The sequence below is a fragment of the Paramisgurnus dabryanus genome, chromosome 4 (assembly GCF_030506205.2).
Source record: "Paramisgurnus dabryanus chromosome 4, PD_genome_1.1, whole genome shotgun sequence".
NCBI classification, from domain to species: Eukaryota; Metazoa; Chordata; class Actinopteri; order Cypriniformes; family Cobitidae; genus Paramisgurnus; species Paramisgurnus dabryanus.
Genome location: NC_133340.1, coordinates 31,476,593 through 31,503,754, shown reverse-complemented (window position 1 = coordinate 31,503,754; position 27,162 = coordinate 31,476,593). Strand labels below are relative to the sequence as shown.

At 37.1% G+C, this 27,162-nt stretch overlaps 1 protein-coding gene across 1 annotated transcript in view; it reads left to right on the top strand.

The window, feature by feature from the left end:
- klf7a (Kruppel like factor 7a) overlaps positions 1 to 15,606 on the top strand; it is a 50,239-nt gene extending 34,633 nt beyond the window's left edge. The window contains exons 3-4 of the mRNA XM_065254182.1: positions 1,175 to 1,298; positions 10,166 to 15,606. Coding sequence (XP_065110254.1) covers positions 1,175 to 1,298; positions 10,166 to 10,217 — 176 coding nt within the window. The 3' untranslated portion in view covers positions 10,218 to 15,606. The remainder of the gene's footprint in view (positions 1 to 1,174; positions 1,299 to 10,165) is intronic.
- The last annotated feature ends 11,556 nt before the right edge of the window (positions 15,607 to 27,162 follow it).

Below are 27,162 nucleotides of genomic sequence, written 5' to 3'. Positions count from 1 at the left end.
ATCTAATGGTTTCTTGGTTTCTATGTGGGTAAAACTGGACATTCATCTAGGGCGCATCTTAATTTTATCTACAAAGACTTGATTGGACTGTGAAAGTCTTTCTTGGAGCCACATGCGGACCAAGTTTGCCAAAATAAAAGCGATTGTAGAGATAAAATTGTCAGTTGTTTCTCCAAGTCAGCAATGAGATTAATTTAAGACTGTATGAAAACAGAAAAAAAGATTTTCAGAGGAGATCTTAAATTGTTTACTAAAATAACCACTTCTCATCAAATCATCTCCAAAATGAATGTCATTACATTGCATTAATTCAAAATATGTTACTTTAACTATATGCCAACTTTTGTCTTATTTGCATGTATTTTAATGATAAAGATTTGCAAGCCTACCTAATATATGAAGTAACTTTTTATAAAGTAAATTTTACTCATTGCATTGCGATAAAAGATTTTAAATACAAAACATTTCTTTTAAATAATATAAACTGCTGCATTTGAACTTGAAGTTGTGTATGAAGAAGTAAAGGCAATACATTTTTCATTTTTAATATCATTCATTCACGTCCACAGAAAATTCAAAAGTTTACCAGTTCACTATATAAAAATCTGACTCGTTTTACAGTCAAGTCGATCGAACGGAGCCCCAGTCTCGTTTCGGCAGATTTGTGCATATCACAAACAGTGGCGACAGGGCCAGCTGGTTGACAGTAAATATGAGGTTCCCCTCCATTACCCATCATTACTACTCCAATTATCACCTCACTCAGAGATCCAAATAAACTCTGCCTGCCCCCCATTCATACGGTACATCCGGTGGCGCTAATGAACAAGCTACCCGATTCCTACGCATCACAGCGGCTCCCATCCGCGACGAAAAATATACAACGCGGAAAATGGGAACGCATTCTCTCCCATCTGTTTAACCCAGTAAGAGCTCACTGGAAGCTTGTGGAGTGCGAGTTAGTTTGGTCCGACAGCTGTGCGCCCTAATGAAGATCATGTATTTCATAAACTCCAATTGTGTCAACACTCTTCTGATAGGCTAATCAACTTAAAACAAATGAATTAGACGGCTGGCTGGACCACGTCGTTGATTTCAAGGCTCCTTGGGGACGGCAGCGTGTTTTATTTTGGTGTGTGTTTAATCTGTAGGTTTGTTTGTGTGTCTGCTTCAGGAGAGAAGCCGTACAAGTGCTCATGGGAAGGCTGCGAGTGGCGTTTCGCGAGGAGCGACGAACTGACGAGGCATTATCGCAAACACACCGGCGCCAAGCCTTTCAAGTGCAATCACTGCGACAGGTGAGGTTCAAATGTTGACTTTTTTGGTAGTAAGGAATAGCCGTCATAGGTTAACTTTAAACCTGATATAGTCCGGGTATGAATAACCCGCTTCTAGCCGAAATAAATTTAAATTGGGTTACATGTCGTTTTTGCCAAAGTAAGTTGTGAGATGTGTGATGTAAGCAAAATGATTACGACTTTTTTGGGGGGTTTTTTTTTTTTTAGGTATGGTTGGATTAAACCACATTTAATTCATTTTAATTGATGTAAAATTCGCAGTCTTTAACCAAATATTTATACACAGACGCAATATTAGTACAGTGGTCCTAAACATATTTGGACAGTTTAGCCACTTAAAAAATTTATTTCGCATTAAAAACCAACATGATCTCGTGTTATATTTACGCAAAATTTGATCAATTTATTTGTGTCAATGGCACGAAATTCAGCTTTTGTACGTGCCTTGAGCACGAATGTCTTTTTCGTGACACTTGCACAAATTTCTATAATTAGTTTCTCGTGTTCATAGCACGACTTTCTATTTCGTGTCATTTTATGTATTGTTTTCTCCTTTTTTTCTATTTTTAAATCATTGTCGCTTGGAGTTAGATTTGTGGTTTGGATTAGGATGTACTTTTATGTAATTGTTTCTACATGTTTTTTTTTTTCGCTTTTAAAACTATTCTCGTCTGGAGCTGGGGTTTGGGTAAAAATGTAATAGAAAGTGATTCTAACCCCAAGCGATAATGTTAAGAAAATAGGAAAAAAATTATGAGAAAACAATACATAAAATGAAACGGAAAAGAAAGTCGTGCCACGAACATGAGAAACTATTTATAGAAATTCGTGCGAGTATCACAAAAAAAGACATTCATGCTCAAGCTACGTAAAAATGCTGAATTTCTTGCCATGGACACAAATTAATTAATTAAAGCAGCACTAAAGACTTCTTTACTCCCCCTACAGGTTAGACGCGTAATTGTTCATTAGCACTGTCGTAAATACTGCAGCATAGCTGGCTCTGATTGGATTGTAGGTCTGCCGTAAAGCAAGTTTTTGTAGTTTTCACTCGAACTACAGGACCACTACCCGATGGGTAAGAAACTTTTTTAGTGCGGTTTTGGCCGATAGAGGGCTGCAAAGCGAATGTGAAAGTGCCATTCACCCTGTTTTGAGTGGATGAACCACTGAAACTTTTTTGGAAACGTTATTTTAAGGTAAAAAAAACTCTTTGGTGTTGCTTTAATTTATAAATAAATACATTTTGCGTGAATATAAAACGACTTTCCATGAGACCAGTCTGATAAAAACTGTTTGGTAGACTTTAATTATAAAACAACAGATATATTTTTAAAACTGATGACAAAAAGTGTTTTGTTACTTTCTGGTTGTCTAATTATGTGGAACATGAATTGATATGGTGATCCACACCTGTGGTTACTCTGCTAGGACATCTGTGTGTCAACTTCATACATCCCCTTAAAATCAACTTTACATTATTTATTTAAATGTAAATTAAAAATGTCTGTTCTGAAGAATGAAGCTAACATCATTTGTTCACTGATGCTATTTTGTTACCTATGCAACAAATGTAAAACCTTAAAGGTCACAAAAATGTTGATGTAAAAAACATTTATCTCCATCGTTGTTCCCTAATACGGTTTTTAATTACTGTTTCATTAGAGAAAGATCATTTTTATTATTGCAAACACTAGGGCTGAGCAAGAAATAAAATGTCAACCGTAACAGATTGTTCTATTCCATGTAGAAATGTAAAATGTAAATAAGTGGGCGTGGCTAACTCAGCGCACCTGTATGTGTGACAGAGAAATGTGAAATAATCCACACATAACAAATGAACGAAGAAAAGATAAATATAATCCGTAATTTTAAAATAAGTGCATGTAAATCAACCGCGTCTCTCTCTCTCTTTCAATTCCAATTTGTTGACTTTATCTGATTTTTTTGTCTACATACTTACATCATCTTTCAAAGCAACTCGTATCCGATATCTGCATTTACACTAAATACTTGGCAAAACAATTCAAGGCAGCCATACTGACCCAGGACAGCTTAAACCACAGATGAAGTAAAATGTTGCGAAATGCAATGGACACAGACAATGATTTTACAAAATCATAGAGCTTTATTTCTGTAACAAGACATAAAACTTCGACATAACTCCACTAAGTGGCGCATTTTGCTATATTCAGATGGCTACATAACACCGTTAATAGTTGTAAATAGTTGTTTTTGAACTTAAGCAAGATGAGACAAAACTCGCGGTTAAATCAATAATGCATACGCTGCTTGAGCAATGTGACACACAGTTTGCTCAAAATACAAACATCTTTGAAAAGAAAGAGGAGAAATAAGCGCAAGTCTAATTAATATAAGTAAAGAGCGATAAGACCTTCTCAAAACTTCAGTGCATTCACACATTAACACTAACTTGAATTTGCCCATGGTTTAAAACTGTGGTAAGCATAAGTTAAACTGGAGTTATAAGCTGCGAATGGCAAATTTCTACACATTTTTGTATAACAAAAACAACTATGTAAATATAATGCTGGGAAACATACTGTGAAATATATCATTACCATAAAATATTGTTTTTATATTTTTTGTTATACTGCCCACCCCTAGCAAACACAGTTAGTGCTCGCTCCAAAACAAATATATCAGTTTTATTTAGGTCATATAAATTCTAGCATCTATAAGAAATTATTCACCATCCCTTCTTCAATCTGATTTGCATTGGAAACATTACAAAATCTAACCCAGGTGTCCTGGGTCTAAAAATGTGATGAATACTCACAAATAGTTTTACTTTGTAATCTCTATCTAAGATCATCCACCTGTCACCTGTGCCCGGTGGATTTAGCAGTAGGATTAAAAACATCTGCTATTTAACAATGCTTTCCTTATGCTAGCTCAGGTCTCATAAATAAGATTGCACGTTAAAAATGGTGAGTGATGTAGTTAAAGTTTTTTTGCATCTGTACTTATATTAGTGTTAGTGCTAGTAATAAACACTGATGGCTTGTTTCTGAGAGTTACTGTATAACAAGAAGACAGGAGAGTGAGTGAGTGAGAGAGAGAGAGAGAGAGAGAGAGAGAGAGAGAGAGAGAGAGAAAGGATAGCATGTGTCTGCAGTGAGGAAATGTCCACTGAGGAAATCAATAACCAAGCATCATTTAAACCATTACTGTAGCAGAGTGATATAAAACAGTTCAGCATCTGGGAACGCCTCTTGTCCAACAGATTCAAGGACTGTAACTGTGTGCTCACACCAGGCGCGTTTGAGGCGTCAAATTCGCGTCTAGTTTGCCGCTTGAACACTTTAAGTATACTCGCTTCATTCGCGCATGAAAGCCACACGTGAAATTTTAGTCATCGAGACATTCACATGAAAATTCGCGTCATGGGAGGGGTTTCTGAGACTCGCTTCCTGTAATCTCGTCACTACTAGAGCAAGCTCTTGATTGGTTAACAAGGCGCACTTTTCCGCCAAAGTTCAAATGTTTCAACTTGCGCGTTTCCCGCGGCAACACTCAATTCGCGCCATTTGCAAAAACTAGTAGGGCCCTATAAAATCCGTTTTATTTTTTCCCAAATTCCGTTTTCTCCGTTTTATTTTTTGGCAATTATGTTTTTTTACCCTTTACTGTTATTTTAGTCATAAAAAGAGTGTGCCTTTAATGTCAATGATTAAAATGTAAATGATTTGGGGAACAACAAGGTGTCAAAGCAGTGGTGCCTTCAAAAGTGCCTTAAACACATCGGTCCAGCGGAACGCGATCCATATTTTATACACGATCGCTTGAAATGCATATAACTTTACAAACATACACAGGATAGTAATCTGACTTAGGACAGCATGAGCGTGCAGCTCTTTGCACGTGCGAGCGAAAGAGAGACAGAGAGCGGCGCCATGATGCAGATGCTTATATTTTAAATGCGAGGGATAGTTAGTTTGCCTCAGCTCGCTTGAAATGCATAAAACTGAACAAATACATGAGGATTTGTGTTCAGACTTCGGACAGATGCGTGAGAGCGTGCAAGTGAGAGATGTGCAGTGAGACAGATGAGGATGAGAGAGTGCATGTATCTTTGCGCTCACCATGAACAGAGTGTTTACAAAACTTACAAAATAACAGTTCTCCGGTCACATAAAAGTCATGTGAGAACCGCTCGGAACTAAGTGCTTAGCGTCGAATTTCTTAAAGTCGCAATGAAATTGAAATGAAAAACTATATATGTATTTTTAATATTGTGGTATTATTAACAAATGACTTATCTGTGAGCTTCATTATTTTTTAAAAATTCGTGTGTGCTCATAATCTTTAATCAAAAATGCAAATCTCCTCCCCTCCTCAAAACGATCTCTCTTCACTTCCGGTCAAAAGTATGGCAGGTGGGCGGGGTCCGGGAGAAGATCGCAGTGATTAGCAATTAGCAACACGACCCAACTTCAAACGATCCAATCAGATCTCGATGGACAAATTCAAATCCAGCCCTGCCTTATTTCATCTCAAAAGCCATTTCATTCGGATATACGTCACCACGAGGAAAAAAAGGCAATCGCTACTTCCGTTTCATGGCGACTTTAATTTTTTTGCTGACGAAAGCAGAGTCGTGTAGAGCCGCTTCACCATGGTTTCAGTGTTTTGGAGGGGGTCTGAAACGACGGGAGGGGGTGTGTCGCCCAGATTTACTTCCCCCGATCTGCATTTCCCCCAGACATACGTTCGTCTCCCACACAAAAACATAATTTTATTCAAAATATGTAAAATTCCGTGAAATTCCGCGTTAATTTGCCAATTCCACGATTCCATCCGCGATTCCGTGATCGCGGAAATTATAGGGCCCTAAACTAGACCCGCGAATGAGGCTGCCGTGTCGCACTAAACGCCTCACCCGCGGCATGAGACTTCCAGACTAGCATCAACGCGTCTTCACATTGACTTAACATTGAAATCACTCACACTTGACGCCTCTACCACGGCTGGTGTGAACGCAGCATAACTGTTACATTAAGAGACCATATAAAATTATTTTTGCGAATATTTATCAAAAATGAGAACCTTAAAGGAGCAGATTTGCATTTTTTTTATTAAGAATTATAAGGGCACATGAATAAAAAAAGCTCATTTGTAAAAAAGAATATTCTGAAACAAATTACAGTTTTTATTTCAATTTCACTGCAATTTTATGTATAACACAAACAAATAATTTAATATTAAATGCCATTATGTAACCTTCTCATAACTTGGTGAAGCTCCTGAAAGCACATCTAACTATCATTATTATACAGCTTGCTGGAATGCTTGATTCTGATTGGCCAGTCGCAACATTTGCAGGTTTGTTATTCCCAGATAACAAACGCACAAAACTAATAACACATGGAAGCCTGGATGCTGCAAGTCATTTTGACAGGTACAGTTTAATATTACACAAAAATGAAATGTCATTTATGTTATTAAAAACATATTTAAATTTACAAATGATTAAACCAAATAGTGTGTTTGTGGCATTTGAATCAATGCTATTATTCACGCTATTATTTTACCTCATTTATGTCTGCTAAAGTGCCCGCTGAATTCCTAATTTTAAATGTACTTTTCAATTTTAAAAATCATCTTTTTAACCGAAATATTTTACAAACTAAAATTATTCAGACATCCTAAGGCTACATATGAGACGCTATAGCTTCAATACACTGTGACACATAAACCAGAAATGTAGTGTTTTGTTTCTGTAAAATCACCATTGGTTTAAATAACAGCTGAGCTACTGTCACAGCACTGAAAAATGAGTTTCTACTTTTAGTTTGTTACTCCCCAACTCTGGCCTACAAAATATCGGCATTTGGGAGTGTAACAGATGACCTTTAAAATCCCAACTAAAAATCTTGTTTTTAGATTTAGCTACAGCAGCTTATCACTAAACTGAAAGATTCAGGCTAGCCTTAACAAAACATAAAAGTTGCTACATGCTAACTTGCAACAACTTTTGGACTACAAGGCGAGATTTTCATAAAACATCAAGTTTTCCACATTTCAGTTCGGGCACAAAGCGAAGCAAGTTTCCGACAGATCTAGGCTTTCTTGTAGAAGATTTTCAATTTTGCCGCAATGCCTGCGAGACGGTTGCCTTCTGGTATTGACCGAGAGCTTCAACCTCTGAAGTGAATCTTAACTCATCTAGGCTTTGATGTATAAATAGGTCCTTCATGCTTGTTAGACTTGCGTTTCTCACTTTGAGCTCAGTCCCTCCCACTCCTATCATCCTGACGGCTTGTACACCTTAGGGATCTTTTTCTGCTGTTGTCAGGGGACCCCTGGATTACCATTACAATGATAAAAGTTGACGGTAACATTGGAGAGCAGCATGAGAATGGGCTTCCTGCCTCGGCCGAACAGTAAATACAGTAGAGCGAGACGCTAGACCTTACCCCCGGCCCTCGGGCCACTTCTTAATCCGTCCCGACCGTGTCCGGACCCCCTGTCAGGATAACAGGCGGGGTTGCGGTAAAGGGTGGAGGTACACCAGCTGGTTTGGTGGCTTGATCTACCATCTGTCCAACTTTGCCAAAAAAACACCCCTTGATTTCCCTATTGGTGTACCCCCAATTCCACCAACAAACCTTAATTCCAGGACAGGTGAGATATGGCACAAAAACATATGTCTAAGGGACAGATGAAGGCAGAAGACTTGGTGTCCAACAACCAGCTAGTCAATTAAACTGCAAAAAAATTCTTAGTATTTTTGTCTTGTTTTCAGTAAAAATATCTAATAATTCTTAAATTAAGATGCTTTTTCTTGATGAGCGAAATGACCCAAGAAAATAAGTTTAGTTTTTAGATCAAAAATATAAAATTTAAGTGAAAACAAGCAAAATAATATGCCAATGGTTTAAGCTATTTTTTCTTGAATTGTTCTTGAATTTAGTGTTTAAGAAAAAGATTTTTTTGCTTGTTTTATGAACAAATTCACTTAAATTTGATATTTTTGGTCTAAAAACTAGACTTATTTTCTTGGGTCGTTTTGCTCACCAAGAAAAAGCATCTTAATTTAAGAATTTTTAGATATTTTTACTGAAAACAAGACAAAAATATTAAGATTTTTTTTCTTAAAAATAATTTTTTTGCAGTGTAAGATAGGTTTAGTTTACTATTTAGACAAAAATATAGAATTTAAGTGAATTTGTGCTTAAAACAAGCAAAACTATCTGCCAATGGGTTGAGAGAAAAAAATCTTAGTAATTTTTTGCAGTGTAAAACAATCCTCATTTACACGGATCAAGAAAACATCAAAAAACAACTTGTCAGGCTAGTAGTAAGTGATGTCACACAATTGTCAAGTTTCCATTATCTTTTAAATGACGCAAAATTAAATTACGAATTGAAACACGTCAATTTCGCAAAAGGCCCATATATCGCAAAAAAAGTTTTTACTCTTGGGTGGGGTGATTTTTCAGTCAATTCGAAAATAAATTTACCGCAAAGTGCAATGGAAACAGTTTTTCAAATTTACATGATCAATTCATTAAAAAAGAAAATTGAGTACTATAACCTCCCAGAAACACTTCTGTGCTTTTAATGCTTGAATAAAACACGCCTGTGTCTCCTTCGATTACAAATAACGGGTGTGTTTGACTTTACAGTATGTTGCACGTCAAGTCGAACGCACTTAATGGCTAGTCCGGTGACTACGATACGCAAACATCATCCCCATGACTTTTGGAAGGACTTTTTAAAGTTTCATCACATAACATCGGTTATGGAAACACCGTAATTTCGCAATAGTTTTTAGGGCTGCACGATGTGAATCACCTTTTTTCTCCATGGGAAATGAGATCACGATTCTCTCACACGATTCTCAACAAAAACTTTTATACATTTATTAAGTAAAAAAATTACTACACAGAAATTTTAGTTATAATAAAGTGCTGGAATCTTAAAACAGTCTTAAGACTCTCTTTTCCTTATTTTAGATCTCTTAAAATGAGTAAGTTAAAATCTGTAAGCTGGTAAACAAAAACAATTAAATGTTAACATTAATAAATAAAATTAATAATTAAAATAAATTGCACGTGTGCTTTTTGTACTCTCCAACTGGCCAACCTTAAAACTTAAAACGATCAACATTTTGAAGCTTCAGGGAGGAACCCAGGGATGTTACAATGTTCCCCCATGCTAAAAACCCTTTCTGATGGGGAACTTGTGGCAGTGATACAAATGTATTTCCTTGCCTTTTTCAAAACCAATATTGTTGTATTGTCACTGTCACCGTCACCACTAGGATTTTTTGCAATAGCGCTCTTTTTTTACCTCTTTTGTGTGAAAATTGCCGATTGGGTCTGATTGGTGAATGAATAAGGTTTCGTTTTACACTGTGTGAGTGTGACCAAGTTTGACTGATATAATATCTTGGATTGTTGTAAAGTAAATACGTAAATGCAGCGTCTGAATACAGAGAAATACTGTATTTAAGTGAATCACCGTCATTTAGAAAGAAGATCGAATTTATGTATGAATCTTTTTTATATTTATTCTGCAGCTCTAATAGTTTTCTAACAACATTCAGAAAAATCCCCAAAGTTTCACACAAACCTGTAATGGTTACTTTCTGAAAATGCAATATGCAGGCAGATGACATCATAATTTTTACAAAATCACATATTTTTTTTGTTTACTTTAAAGTTTTCAAAACTTTCAAACTTGTTTTTTTTTTAAGTATAAAGCATAAAAAGTAAAAAAGGACACTTTACAGAAAAATAAAAAATTTACTTTTACTTTTTTAAATGAAATCTTTGTGCAAGATTCAACAAGATCCTCCCGTCATGCATGTAGTCTCATCTTGTTTCTTCCATCTGCAGGTGTTTCTCTCGATCCGACCACTTGGCATTGCACATGAAGAGGCACATCTGAGGAGGAAGAGCCCAAAGGGTGAGGTGGAGGAAGAGACAGAGAGGAGGTAGAGGGAAAGAAAGAGAGAGAATGATTATAAGAAGGTACTGGATAAACCACAGGCCGTTCGCCCAGCCCAACAGCGCAGGGCCCTCGAGAGACCGATAGAGGGCCACAACCAACTGACCGCCACGGGCTGCGCTTAAAAATGTCTCGAGGTTTGGTTAGCAAGATCTGAATCACGTCTGCTAACCATGTGGACGTTTATCTGATCAACTGTGCGGACTACACTTTATTAGGTATTTGCATACTATTTGAAACATCATTGACTGCTTCAGTTTCTACTTCTACCATTTTCCTACATCTCCAAGATGATTCATTTTTGTCTATCTAGTTAGAATGCATCTTATGCATACTATGACAGATTTTATATTATGGAAACCCAATTAAGATGCAGCTCCTTGGAAACTTTGGAGAGCATCAAATCCGAAGAGACACGATTTATTTGTTTTTCCATTTTGAGCGTGGATTATCTTTCCACCTTGATCAAGTGGAATGGAGAAAGCTGGCGACAAAGTGGAATTGTCTATTTTTCTGCTCAAATGTGAATCTGATTGGACGCAGCGGGTCTTACGTTCTTCGTGCGTGGACAAATCTCTCTCTTTCAAGTCCCCCCTGCCAACCAATAGCTGCGCAGCGACACTTTGTGACTTTTTATAAAGAAGAAAATAAGGCAGAGAACTTTTTGAACGGTGACTGGGTTATATATAATTCATAAGACATGTTTTGCGTTTCTCCTGTGGATGTGTACAAAAGAGAAAAAAAGGAAAAGAAATGGACCAAAAAGACCGCCACATGCACAAGGGAAGAACAGCGGATTCTACACTGGCATAGACGGCAATTGTGGGACTTCATTTCAAAACGCAAACTTTTAGTCTTGATTAAAAGAAAAGCAAGGTTGTTGTTGTTGTTGTTGCACACGTTTTGAGCATTCCTCAACATTATTTAAAACTTTCTCTCATAACCTCGATTACTTTGGGAATTTAGGACTAGCATGAAAGGAGAAAGCGTTGTGGTTTGTGTGTTCCGGTACAATCGAGACGGCAGAGGTTTGCACACACAAAATTTTATAAACGTATCAAAATATGTCAATTTTACATCTGTCGGTTTAGTACAGATGTATAAAACCGTTCAATGAAAGGTGTCCGTTGTGTGTTTTAAGAGTGAATATAGTTTACTGGTTCAACAGGTGATATTTTACACTTATAACGCATCTGCATTTTTAGACTTCGTGGCGGAGTTTAGATGTTACCGATTATTACTTTTTAAGTTACCGTCTGCCTTGTTTTGCAGGTTAAAATGGCTGTACACTTTGAAAATTGTACAGTAAAAGCAAGGCTTAAATTACGTACAATCATCCATGGGATCAAGCACTTTTAAAGAAAAGTGTTATTGTAAGGTTGTTTGATTCTGGATGGCCCTGCAGCTATGCAATCATCGAGTCAGCTGTACGGCTCAATCTGCCCACGACAGATCCAGTAAATATTTGTTTTTAAAGGAACAGTTCACCAAAAAATGCATTATTTACTCTCTTTATTATTTCTTATTTACAAAAGAAATCGACACAATTTGCGAGCTATTTCCAAGTCTTTTAAAGTCATGCAATAGCTTTGTGTGAGAAAGATAAAAATTTAATTTACATGATGTGGCATACAAATATGGCACTTCAAGGCACTAAAGATGCTTAAGAACGAATCCAAACTCTTGTGTTACCTCTGTTTATGGTGCTGTCTCAGGATGCAATCCTTTCAGTTCCCCTCAAAATCAATCATATTAAAGGGACACTCCACTTTTTTTAAAAAAAATTGCTAATTTTCCAGCTCCCCTAGAGTTAAACTTTGATTTTTACTGTTTTGGAATCCATTCAGCCGATCTCCAGAGTTGGCGCATCCACTTTTAGCATAGCTTAGCATAATCCATTGAATCTGATTAGACCATTAGCATCACGCCTAAAAAATTACAGAAGAGTTTCAATATTTTTCCTATTTAAAGGGACAATAAGTAGGATTTACCCCCATCTAGTGGTGAAATTGTATTTTGCATTCAAAGGAACAGTGCTCTCTAGCGCCACGCTTTTCCAAATGCGTGTTGCAACTACGGTAGCCGTTATGCAATCACTGATCTCCTTGTCCGTTTCAGCTAGTTCACGTGTTTTGAACGAAAATGCGTTGTGGAAAAGCATTGATAGGCTAATGCTTTTTGTCCCTTTCTGCTATTATATTTTATCAGTATCGCAGAACGACATGGAAGCCTCCTTGGACTTACCAGTTCAATGTAAGTAAAGAGAAGAAATTCTAAGCTTACAAAGAAAAGTCAGATCACTGGCAGAGGTCATTTGACACCAACAAGGACATATTTATGAATAAAGACATTGATAAAGACATTACTGTCCCTTTAAAACTTGACTCTTCTGTAGTTACATTGTGTTCGTAGACCGATGGAAAATTAAAAGTTCCGATTTTCAATTTGTTAGTGAAAGTTAGGGCGATTTATAGTCGTGCGTAGGTCCTACGCCGTAGGCTATCCGTAGCCTGTGCGTAGCTCTGCGTAGCCTGACGCGCACCTCACAACATTTTTAACAGCGCGTCAGATCTACGCGGACTGCAAGCGCTGTGATTGGTCCACCAGAACCCCTCCCGTCTAATAAAAAAACTGCGTCATAGGTATTTCCGTTTGTGACGGTGAAAACAAAGATGAGCCAAGTTGAGGAGTGATTTAACTCAAACTGCATCAAAAGTCGCTGTTTATTTACTTCCATCATTGCTGGTCTTCTCAAATTATACACAACAAGTTGCTGTTTCTTCTTCGTTTGTGGGTTAACTTGCTTAGCTTCTTCTTCTGTGACTTCTTCTGGTGCTACTGTGGTTACACGCGTGGTTACTGCCTACCAGCGGTATGCGGGTGTGTTTGCACGTCGATGCGGACGACGACGCAGAAGTATAAATGAAAACCGACGCGGAACCTACGCCGTCGCGGCTACACCGTAGGACCTACGCACGACTATAAATCGCCCTTTATTCTTAAAGAAGTATAAAAAAAAAGTGTGTCCTTTTAAAATTAACATTGTCAACATTTTTCAAAAATTAAAGCGAGTATGTGACTGAACATAATTTTGGGTGAACTGGCCCTTTAAGGACTCCAAGATCCTTTTACAGAATTTGTTGTGGCGTAAGCCAATCAGAATGTCAGTGAGGGGTCGGACTAAGAGACCCATATTTGAAGAATAAGTTGTTAATGAGCACAACCAACCTAGGTTTTAACTTTTTAACCATTGCATACAACCCATACTGTATATAAACAATTCGGCTTAGGGTTATTTTGATGCTTGGGATGTTCAAACACAGTACATCGAGGGGTTTTTAGACCTGCATAAACATATTTCAACAAATCAATTCAAAATCAAATTATATCCTAAAACTTTACATAAAATAACACCATTTGGCTCATTTTGACCAGTCATCTGTCTACATCGTGCTTCTCGCTCGCTCACTAACGTGGACCAACGGGAGAAACATTTGACAGAAAGGCAGTATGGGTAATGAGAAATGAATTGGGCTCTCCCGGCAGCGGCCAGCCCTGGTCGCCCCCTCAATGGGGTGGAACGGAGTGGCACCACACTGGGGTCGCACACAGCGCTTATGCTGACCACGACATCTTATCACAACTGCCCGACACAGTCAATTTCACCCGTGTAGCCGGGTGTCGGCTAACCTCCCTCCCCGGAGCTCGGCGAGGAATAACAAAGACACGAGATGGGAGGAATCCGGGGCAGGCGAGCATATGCACATAGCCTGCTTCCTGGAAGAATTCGATATGAAAAGCGTCACCCCATGGACTAAATCACAATCTTTTCAGATTGTTGCGAAACGTAATCATGGGCTATGCAGACGAAATATGATTTTTGGTGATACCTCATACTAGAGACGATGCAAGAATTTTGTACGCTTAACTGTGACGCATAATTCAAATCCAATTTGAAACACCGAAGAGTTGCATAAAGCATTTATGAAGAACACGTCCAGGTCACGTTTCAATAACATAAAATTCGATTTAATTATTATTTGGGGGACCACTACGATTTTGTGCTTTTTTTTTTTGATGATGATAATGTACCGTAAAACACATTATTACGGTAATAAAGTAAATAATACAGCATGTAATTGTAATGACCATCAAGAAAAATATGAATTCCAAAAACATAGTCATCTAAAGGTATAATTTGGGATACGTTTTGAACTTCAAACTATGTATCAGAAGTATTTAGGGTTGAACTGTCATCTGGACATGAGTGTAAAACCGTATTCATATAAAAAAAATGAAAGCTCATCATATATATGCATATGCTATCGTATACGTATATATGCTATTGCACCCGATCAATCACAACCCATTACATCGCTATTACTTTTCCTTCTGGATTTTGGAGCGTTTGTTCACTTCAAGTGGATCGTTTTCCTAAATTCCCTCTTTAAAATCCTCCGGCAGGACCAATTAGGGACGTTACCTGGCAAAAAGCAGCTATGATTTCATCTTAATGGTCCTGGAAAAACCCCACAGAGAGCTTGTTGTCTGCTCTTTTGGCCTTGTTTTATGTGCACCGTCTTTAGTTTCTCTCGAGTGCGTGTAAACCTTCTGCCTTTCGCCCACTTCAACAGCAGCGACAACTTGCTGACCTCTTCGTGTGGGATAATGCAATTATTTGTAATTACCGACACACTCTTGCAGGAACATTTTTACACTGTTAAATTACGGATTTACACCTTGAAGACCTGGCACAAGCCGAGACGCTGACGACAACGCAGGGAACATTAAATGAACGAGTTTGCTGCGGTTCCATGCGACGCGTACGGTTTCATATCTCGTGACGGTACAATTATTTGGTTTTACAGATTAGTAGCTTTACTGTTGTGTTTTACCCTTCCACTGCTCAAAACGCTGTGCTAAAAGCTTTCAAATAGATGGTATGATGACAATAAACAGAGTGGTTTCCGATGTTAGTCGCACTTGTAGTGTAGTTGCCCACATTTCCTGCTGTAAATTAACTCAAGATACGATCCGTAGGCTTCTTGCAGACATTTCACGCTTCCCACTTTGCTCCGATATTTATGCCGTTCTTTTTGTTTTATTTGTTTATTTGCTGTAAAAAGTGTTTGCATATATTATTTGTATTATACGATGTTAGTACGACAATGTTCTTTATTAAGGAAAAAGGAAAAAGAGTTTATTTTTGTTACTGGTTTGTTTCATAATTCTTTTTTAAATTGGTATTGTAATATATCTATGCAAGAACTGTTAAGTGAAGCATTTTTATTTAAGAATGTCATTATGTGTAATAAATGGTAGAATCTTATTGATCTTCTGCTTGTTATTTTGAAGTTAAAGCGTAGATGGTACAGGAAGGCTTTTTTCAGATCTGTGCTAAAATACTACCGTATTTTTCGGTCTATAAGCCGCGTTTTTTTTTCATATCTTGGCTGGTGCTGCGCCTTATAGTCAGGTGCGCCTTTTAACTCTTTCACCGCCAGCGTTTTTAAAAAAGTTGCCAGCCAGCGCCAGTGTTTTTCATGATTTTCACCAAAGTTTAATGCCTTCCAGAAAATATTCTTCTTTAAATATATAAACATACCTGGTGGATAATAGTGGTATTGCGGAAAGACGGAAAATCTCGTCATTGGCGGGGAAGCGTTTTCTCTTAATTGACGAGATATCTCGTCAATGGCGGTGAAAGAGTTAAGTCAGTATGAATTAATTTAGACATTTATGAGGCAAGAGACAACATTACCGTCTACAGCCGCGAGAGTCCGCTATATGCTGCTACTGTATTTATGTAATTCAATGGATTCAGTAATGTGGAATGACGAATTTGCGGACTTCACGCTAGTTGTCTTGTTCGGTTAATTTAGTCTATTCAACCTTCCAGGTAAGTTCTGTATGCTATGGTTTATCGTTTAAATAACTGATAATAATACTTTAACATTCAGACATCTATTCAGCCTGCTGTTCTGCCTGCTATTGTTTAGTTGAATAACTTGCCTTTCCAGATTAAATGTCTGTTCTTCGGCTCAGATTTTGTCAAATAATTTTCTTAATAAATGCGATGTATAGTCCACTGCAACTTATATATGTTATTTCGTCTTAATGACGCATTTTTGACTCCGGCTTATACTCCGGAGCGACTTATAGTCTGGAAAATATCGTAAGTCAGAACTTTCTAAAGGAACGTACAGGATTGCTAATGAAATTTATAACTATATTATTGAAAAACAAAAATAATACATTACCTTAACTCTTTCACCGCCAGCGTTTTTAAAAAAAGTTGCCATCCAGCGCCAGCGTTTTTCATGATTTTCACCAAAGTTTAATGCCTTCCAGAAAATGTTCTTCTTTAAATATATAAACATACAATATACCAAATGAAAGAACGGACCCTCTGCTTTTGCAATCAGCTTTTGAATATGGGTAGGTTTCTGCAAAAACACCACATTTTGAGCAAAAAGCAGAGATAATTCCATTTTTGTGACGGACTTTTCATAGAGATCCCATTCAGAGTGATCTTTAAAACAGACACGGACATGCAGCAGCTTGCCATAGGGCAATACTTCCGGGTTTAAAAAGTTGCGGAAGGGATAATAGCCTGGTGGATAATAGCGGTATTGCGGAAAGACGGAAAATCTCGTCATTGGCGGGGAAGCGTTTTCTCTTAATTGACGAGATATCTCGTCAATGGCGGGGAAAGAGTTAATGGGATTCAATATGAATCTTCTTAAAGGAATTCAATACAGTTTAAAATTGCAGTTTCAACGCAGCTTCAAAGGGCTTTGACAATCCCGAACGAGGCATAAAAGTCTTATCTAGCAAAACAATCGCCATTTTCACCCGAAAAAATTGCTTTTTAACCACAACTTCTCATCCTGCACTAGCTGTGTGCGAGCGTGACCTTATGCCTTACGTAATCATGTAGAAAGGTCACACGTTACAAATGTGAAACGCATCCTTGCGGACCATTTTCAAACAATAAACTGACACAAAGACATTATCATTCCACACTACAAAAACGTCGGCCCTCTTTCTCCACACTTGTAAACACTGGAGCGGTAGTTTCGCATACATCGTGTGACCTTTCGGCGTGATTACGTAATACGCCAGGTCATGCTGCCGCGGCCCGCATCACACGGCTAGTGCAAGACGAGAAGTTGTGGGGGTTTTTTGGCGAAAATGACGATCATTTCGCTAGATAAGACCCTTATGCCTCGGTGGGATCATTTAGAGCCCTTTGAAACTGCGTTGAAACTGTAAACTGTTGAGGTCCATTAAAGTCCACGATATGGAGAAAAATCCTGGAATGTTTTCATCAAAAAACGTGATTTCTTCTCTACGGAACAAAGAAAGACATAAACATTTTGGATGTCATGGGGGTGAGTAAATTATCAGATTTTTTTATGAAAGTGGAGTATTCCTTCAAGAAACATTAAAGGTTCACTGTGTAGATTTTTAGCGGCATCTAGCAGTGAGATTGTGAATTGCAACTAACGACTCAGTCTACATCTCACCCCTCCCTTTCAAAAAGCATAGAGAAGCTACGGTAGCTGCCACAGGACAAACATGTCATCATCTGAGACAACATAGTGACAAAACGCACAGTTTGTCCGTTTATACTGTAGAAACATTACTGAGACTTCCATGTTAGGGGACCAATGGTGTATGTAGATAAAAACGACTCTTTCTAAGGTAATAAAAACAATACAGTTTGTTATGTTATGGTCTTTATACACCACTTATAATATGTTATATAATATACTGTTTATTATATTGCATTTTTTGTAAAGAGATCCTCAATTGTTACTAGGGATGCACCGAATCCAGATTTTTTGGGAATCGAAACCGAATACCGAATCCTACTCGCATCCTTATTCCATTACAGGGCTTGCAAAATTTCAAAATCTCTAGTAGCCCTTCGGGCAGGCACTCTTCAGTTTTTGGTAGCCCGAAATTTTGCCAATACAAAGCCAATAGGGCCTCTAACCACACTGTTTAATCTGCTATTCTTGTTGTTGTTTTGATGCTGTTGGTTTTTTAACAAACAAAAAAACTGGATTTCCATGTAAACCAACTGTTCCTGCTCATCCCCACACCAGATATACTCACCATTTAAAAGTGGTTCAGTGGGTCACAAAACTCAGTTTGGATCATCCAGTTAGAGATTGGTTAATTTTTTCGATCAGAAAAACGGGCTACTGTCGCTTTAAGAGCGATTCTGCACAGAGTCTCTCTCTTCACTGCCCGTACAATCTATATCACTTCAAAGCTTGCTGCGAGAGATTTAATTTTCTTACGTGAGGATAGTAATGACTGACAGGACGAAGTTAGAGGATTTGCACAAAAATCCATGACAAATCATTACGGATTGCTTCCTGTACTGTGGCTTCGCCAGATCGCGAAAGTGAAAGTAAAACTCGAGCGCGCGCTCAAACGCAATTTAAATACCCAATGCCTGAATTTCATGCACCACAATTACCCATCCAAATCTGTGAGAGGATACATAAGCATTTAAATATATTTTTTCCTCCCTATAAGTCAAGATAGCCCAACGGGCAGGCGGGGATGCATTTTGATATCCCGACTGCAAAGCACAATGAAAGCGAAGCGGTGCGATGCGTTAGTTTTTCCAGGTGCGTCCACGAAACGCGAAACGCCCCTAAGGCTCACCGGAAAAAAAAACACTTATCTCCACGTCAGCACCTGATGTGTGTAATCAACGGCCGCGTGACGTCGACCAGTGTAGCGCAAGTTTAGGGTTCGGTTCGGTGGGAAAAAAATCTAAGATTCGGCCGAACCCGAACCCGGTCAAAAAGCCCAGTATTCGGCCGAATCCGAATCCTGGATTCGGTGCATCCCTAATTGTTACACAATGCACCTTTAAGACTTCAGTTTCACCTCACTTTATCAAGTGGATTTAAATCTTAATGTCATTAAGATCCTTTAGGATTTACATTACAATACAGAAAATACAAATTTATCAGATTAATAAAAAATCCTAGTTAAAGTAATTAAGAGATTTATTTTCAAAGAGGGACGCAAAAACATGCAAGTTACACATTCATTTGATAAGCTAATGGCTTCTTTGTAGCTCTCTGATTCTTAATTACAACTTTAAGATGCTCATGAATAAATGCATGTCTCTCTCTCTCTCTCTCTCTCTCTCTCTCTCTCTCTCTCTCTCTCTCTCTCTCTCTCTCTCTCTCTCTCTCTCTCTCTCTCTCTCTCTCTCTCTCTCATCTATCTCTATCTACTGTATGTCTCAATCTTTCAGTCTTAGTTGAATCTAGTCTCCCCAATCATTACATTTCTTCATGTTGCAATTCAGAGCATTGATAACCAAGTTGATGATTTCTGTGCCATTTATTAAGCCTCTGCCCGTGACAAACAGATAAAGGGGTAATTCAATAACTAATGGATAATTAGGGTGCAATTACGTACAAGAAAATGGTCTTGCACAGTATATTAAATCTGCGAAATGTATTCGGTACGGGTTATTCCCAAAAGGTTCCTCATCTATAACTAATGTACATAATTGAAACGGGCACCCTCATCTTACGATTCATTCACTTGTATCTGTCGGCCTTATTGCCTATCATTTTACAATTATACTGACACGATGTGTGCGCTTTGGGGAACGGGAAGCCATTTGCAATGGAGTACAATGTCTAAATACAAGGTTTCTTTCATTTATGAAGTGAAAATCTCATGCATACGATTTTAATACAAGGTGTTTTACATCAAATATAGCACATTGCATGTATTACAGATTTTATGTAAATCGAATGTATTTCAGAAATGAGAATCTAAGGCAGAGTACTAAAATCCAAAACACTCAAATAGTGTTGCTTTCGTCAACGAAAAGTATGACGAAATATCCTCGTCAACGAACCTTTATCACGTGACGAAAACGAGACTAGACGAAACGTAAATGCTGGTCATGTGACGAAAACTATAATAAAATGTATAATACAATATTGTTGACGAATAAAAACGAGACTAAAAGTGGTTTACTAAATAAAAACTATGCTAAAATGTGTCTTCATTTTCGTTGACCAAAACGAGACGAGACGAAATGTTATAACGTTATTTCGTCTAGCCATCTCCTGGCACCCCGCCACCTGACTGCAAATTATCATGTGTGTTCAGTGGCGCTCTGCAAATCGATCCGCAAAAATACGTAAACGTACCGCGAGAGCGATTAGAAAGCATGCAGATCAGTCTGTTCTCGCGATGCTTTGATATCATACGCAATCCGTTTGCGCAGTAACACGCGACACGTCACGTTTGATGGCCAGCTGCGCCCGCGAATACACCGCCGCATCAAGTCTTCAAATGGAAACGAAAAGTCCAAAATGAAACCCGTGCGTCGTTTTCAGGTGAGTTCACAAGCCTGTTAATATGTATAGCGTTGACTGCTGGCACCGCGAACTCATCTGTGTGATTTAAATAATATAACAATGTACCAGTTTGCATCTTCAATCGTTTAAATGGCATGTGCTGCGTTGTGTTTTGAAGCATGGTAAAAATATATATGCTAAAGACGTTGTTTTATAACTTATATGCTAACAACAAGGGTCTGTGTCCTTGTTTATTATTTGAATGAACTAAACTTGCTTAACGGAATGCTTGAGTGTTAAATCAATCAAACAGCTGTATTATTAAGAACATAACCATACATACAAACTTTTGCTTTTGTTACTAGACATCTGATGTTTCTTAAAGCTGGCTGGCTTTTAATTTACTTACAAGAAAGATATTTAGTAATTCTCCGAAATTGCTTGGATTTATACTGACACGTAAAATTAGCTTTGTCACATTATAGTGCCATTAGCTACACAAATACAGATATACTATATTGCATATTTGTATAATTGTAGTTTGTGTTGCTGTCAAAATACAATTATAAATGATAACAATAGCATTTTAATAAAGTGCTTTAGCGTTTTAATAGAGTGCTATTCTCACTATTCGGACGGGATTAGTTTTACAGGGGGACCTCTGAGAAAACCGTGCTCCTCAGAGGTCCTCTGTGTTTTTAATCCCGTCCGAATCGGCCATGTCTGTGTTTTTCTCTGACGACCTCCGTAAGAATTCCAGAGCAATTTACCTACTGTTTTTCGCCGAACTCAGAGGTCCTCTGAGAAATTTAATCACGTCCGGATGGAAATGTCTGTGTTTGCTCGCAATATCTTTTCAAAACGCGGTTAATTTCGTGTGTTGGCCAATGTGATCTGCCGTAAGGTCTTACTAATAGACCCTTTTACTGTTTGTACACAATGATGACGTGGCAGCGTATGCGCGCGCATTTAGGCAACGGAAGCAACACAAACAGTAAGTTATTTTAAAAAAATTGACTTTATCAACATTTTCAATACAGCTACCAGATCCGTGTACTATAGTGGAGTGGATAAAAGACGTTAGCAGATGGCCAAAAATAAAGTTGCCAGATACATATATACGTATATTAGTATATTATATTAGTGCAACCAAACGCAACAACGGGACATTTTTGATGTTGAGAAACCGTTTTAATAAACTTTCTGAGTTTCTACCACGTTAGAACCAATGGGGAATAACACCACTTCTGTTGCCCAAATGCGCGCGCAGGCTATTTGATCACGTGAGCTGTAAAAGGGTCTATGCGCGTATATTGTATTTCCTGAGTCCTCTTCATTCAGATATGGATGTTTTAACGCATTCGGCAAAATAAAATAATTAAATCAAGACGAGCTGAATATCAAACACCGTTAAGACTGGCCACTGTAATATCATTAACGTTATAAGAAACTCCGTTCAAAGTTGTTCAACTCCGGAATGGTAATGTTAATTAATAAAGATAATAAATTGTTATTAATCATTATTTCTAAATTTCTTTGGGTTTATTCTAAGCAGACAGTTATATAAAACATGTAGGATAACGTTACTTTGGTAGGATTTGTATATTTTATTTTGATTTGTTAAAATTAAATTAATAAATTACATTCTGTCATAATTTTTCATTTAAAGCAAAATATTAAACATTACAAACACGCGTATCCAGAGCACGTGCTCTTCTGCAACGCCCAAATGCATGAAACAGACACTCCCATCTCTGGAATAGCCTGCATCATTTTAATCCCGTCCGAATCGGTACATAAAAACACAGACGTCCTGGGGGACACGTTGAAACTCAAACGTTGTTTGGAAAACTAATCCCGTCCGAATAGTGCTAGCCTACTATAGTTGTAATTTTGTTTTTGTTTTTTAACTAAAGGTGGCACCACCGTAAAAGTCAGCTTATGGCACCCATCTGACCAGCAGTGGCCCTGTGTGTGTGTTTCTGCTTAGACTACTCTGTTTGTTTGTAGACTTTAATGTAGACTCTTTACCTACAGTCAAGTCACTCACTCAGAGGTTAAATAAAATTAAGTAAAATATATATCTTCAAATCAAGTAAATTCCAATCAGAGCATCTTCCATGTCTGAAAGGGATGTATTCTTATATCTATAAGGTATAATATAACAAGATAACTTTTTTTAATGGGTTTGGCTAAAAGAAAATTTTGGTTTTGTCTATACTACTGCTAGGTACTTATACTATATTGACTGGGTCTGGGTTAAATAGAATTGCATTACTAAAAAGAGACTAAAATACAATTTTCATTGACTAAAACTAGACTAAAAATGTCACCAGTTTTCGTCGACTAAAACTAGACAAAAATAGTCAAGGATAATTCTGACTAAAATAAGACTAAAATGCCCAGACTTTTAGTCGACTAAAACTTGACTAGACTAAAAAGAGTATGAACTGACTAAAACTAATAAAAACTAAAATGTCAGCTTGACACAAAGACTAGACTAAAACTAAAATTAAAACAGGCCGCCAAAAACAACACTACACTCAAAAGCTAAATTAGGAAAGTTTAAAAATTATTATACCAACAATAAGACAAAAATGTGGTGTCATTAGGGCTAGAGCCTAATAATAATAATAATAATAATAATAATAATAACAACAAATAAGAATTAATAATTAATAAATAATAATAATAATAATAATAATAATAAATAATAAGAAAAAATAATGGATAAATAATAACAATAATACATAATTAATACGAATTAATAATAATTATAAATACAAATTAATAACTGAAAAATAATATTAACTCATTCACCGCCTGCCTTTTTGAGAAAAGTTGCCCACCTGCATTTTTGTGATTTTAACAAAAGTTTCACAAAATTCCTTGCAGGAAAAATTATCTTCTAAAAATATATATACATACAAATTATATCCAAATAAAGAACACACCTTCTGCTTTCAAACAAACAATAAACAAACAAACAAACAAACAAAATGGGGAAAAAACGTTTCATTATATATTTACTTTTTCCACTTAATTTAACCACTGAAATATGGATATTTCTCTTAAAAAATACAACATTTTGAGCAAAAAGCTTAAAAAATTGCGTTTTTGTAAAGGAATTTATGTTAGAGATCAGACTCAGAATGACTATCAAACATAAAGGCAGTTAAAATAAATCATTAAATCTTTTTAACTTCCGTTTTTGATAAATTTGGTTTGGCGGTATTACACTTTCACTTTGAAATTCGTCCAAAAAGGCATATTTATTAGTTAAATATTAACTCATAATTGACGAGATAACTCGTCAATGGCGGTGAATGAGTTAATAATAATAATAATTATTATATATTATATTATTAATAAAAATTTATAATTACTGAACACATTTTCGTGAACTGCAATCTAAAATATATCCATCAATTTGTGAATGGCAGAATAAAATATTTTATGTATAATCAGGGTCAAATGAACAATAGTCTTGTTTTTAAACAACGCAAGGTTGATACTAAAAGATTTACTCAGCATTTCATTGGCTTAGTCAGCTCTTGGCCTCAGAAGCGAGATTAGTATGTGCATATGAATGGGAGCTCTCACATTCTGCTTTGGCTGGGATTCTGCCTATTTGTTTTAAACAAAGACGGTCCCGGGAGAAATGTGGCGGACTGGGGGTGTAAGAGGGGAAAATGACAGAGCAGAGATGCTTTGGGGCTGAAGTGCCTGGATACGAGGGGAGGGATGGCGGGCTTCAGGGATGCACTGATCAAAGTCACTGACTATAGGGGCAATACAGGAAAATCCAATGGTTCGCTGCAATCACACTTTGAAGATGATTGCATTGAGTCCTGTGGGCCAATTTGATTCATTTCTGTGTCTTTTAATGCGCACTAACTCTTGGATTGGATTTACTATAATGACAATACAAAAAAGGGTATAGTTTGCATTGCGGGGGTCCGCTAATGTTATAAGGAACCGAATAACCTGAGATCAACTACTGATGTTGAAGTCAATTCCTGTAGCTCTATTGATAAGGAATTGCATCAGCAAAGGTCATGGGTTCAATCCCAGACAACACAGAACTCACATATGATTAATAAATGTATAGACTGCACTATAAGTCACTTTAGATAAAAATATGCAATGTACGCCTGTCCAGATCTGAAAAACAGCTTAATAGTGAAATAAACAATGTTTTAATTCCCTTATATTCTTTAAACGCTATATAAAGGGTAGGGATGGGGTGAAGCAAACTAATAAAACCCAATTCCCCGCTGTGATATAAAAACATTAATAATTTTTAATAATGGCATCTACCAAACTAAGAGCACACGGGGTGTTCACCTTTTCTCTAATGGTGTGAAAGGCATATTTATAGTGTGAAATTTTTATTAGCACGCTAGCTGGTTTTCACCGAACGCTGAATTGTAATCACAATATGACATTATACTCGCAGCTGGGATCATGCTGCCCCAGGTGAGAGGGGGTGGGGTTTTATATTAACCAATGCTTTGATCACACACACACATATATATATATATATACATATACAGACCCCATATTGCATAGACTGAACTCAATGTCCTCCAACCACGGGTCTCTTGATCAATGAGGTCCTACACAGGCCTGGACTATCACTACACCCTTTGATCTCGCTTTAAAATTCAGCACACATGCAGATATACACACATTGCCCTAAATCTGCGCTGCCTGACCTGTTCTCCAATTTCATCGTATTAAGAAATGCATATAGAGTGATGTCATACTTTTTCAGCACACAGGAAATCTGACCTACTGATGAAATAAGCGGTGCGAGTTCACTGTATGACATCATACTAACTAATAAAATAAAATGAATAAAAGTGTAAACTTACAGGAGTGTGAATATTCCAGAGTAATGCAGTTAGAGAAACTAATATGTTTTAAAATAATAATCGATAATAATATTATATTTGATTTTTTTAATTGTATATTTTTCTAAATTGCATCAATTACCATCAGAAGGCTTTTATTAACCCACTGGAGCCGTGTGGATTACTTCTGTATACTAGGATGGATGCACTTTTTTGGGCTTAAAAGTCGTGGACCCTGTTTTCTACAATTAAAAAGCTTTGAGGAGCTATAGGGACATTTTTGAAAACAACTCAAATTGTGTTTGTCTGAAATATGATGGAGATATGTATCTCAGATGACTTGACGGTGAGTAAATCATGAGGTAAATTTCATTTTTCGCTTAACTATCCCTTTAACAGCACTATAAAATAATGTTACGGTTACAATCCTGTAATTATTTTTAAAGTTAGTTAATACACAACTTTTAAAAATTTTACAGACATGTGTTTGATAGCACTATAAATGTCTAACGGAATTCTGTATCTATAGTCATGTAAAGATTTGATTCTTTTTCGTGATACTGTCAAGAATTTCCGCAATTTTTCGTGACCGTATCACAAATTTCTGTTTATTTGTCATTGTCACGTATTGGTTACTCAACTGTTTTGTCCTATTTTCTTACCATTGTCGCTTCGGTTTAGGGTTAGATTTACATAAAATGACATCCTTACCCAAACCCAACTCTAAAGGCAGACGACAATGGTTTAATCTTTAAATCAGAAAATATAAAAAAATCAGATTTTCTTTATAAACCACTACTTAAAGGGATAGTTCGGCCAAAAATGATATTAAACCCATGATTTACTCACCCCCAAGCTGTCCGAGTTGCATATGTCCATCGTTTTTCAGACAAACACATTTTCGGATATTTTAGAAAATGTTTTAGATCTTTTAGTTGATTAAATGTAATGTTACGGGGTCCACCCATAGTCCACGACCTTCAAGTCCAAAAAAAGTGCGTCCATCCTTCACAAATTAAATCCAAACGGCTCCAGGATGATAAACAAAGGTCTTCTGAGGGTAATCCGCACGGTGTTGTTGTAGAAATATCCATATTTAAAACTTTATTAACGTAAATAACTACCTTCCGGTAGCGCCGCCATCTTAGTCGCGTCCGCATTCAGGATGAGAACTTACACAGCCTACGGAGGCTACTCTGCTGCTGCTCTGTGCCCCCGCCCTCCGAATTTGTCATACGTCACTAAGAAAAGTGCATACACTACGCTAATACTCTCTCCTGAATACAGAGGAGTCTAAGATGGCGGCGCCAGGTATTTATTTTAGTTAATAAAGTTTTTGGCCGAACTATCCCTTTAAAGTGACATTCTAATGCAAACACCAAATCTAACCCTAAACTAAAGCGACAATGGTTTGAAAAAGCAGTTGAGTAACCAATATGTGACAATGACACGTAAATTCGTGACAGTATCGCAAAAAATAATAAAAAACTTACGTGACTATAGGTACATAATTTCGTGAGACTGGGTAGAAATGTAACTGTATGACTGCAAATCTACTGTTGCTTTATTAACTCTTTCACCGCCATTGACAAGATATCTTGTCTATTAAGAGAAAACGCTTCCCAGCCAATGACGAGATTTTCCGTCTTTCCGCAATACCGCTATTATCCACCA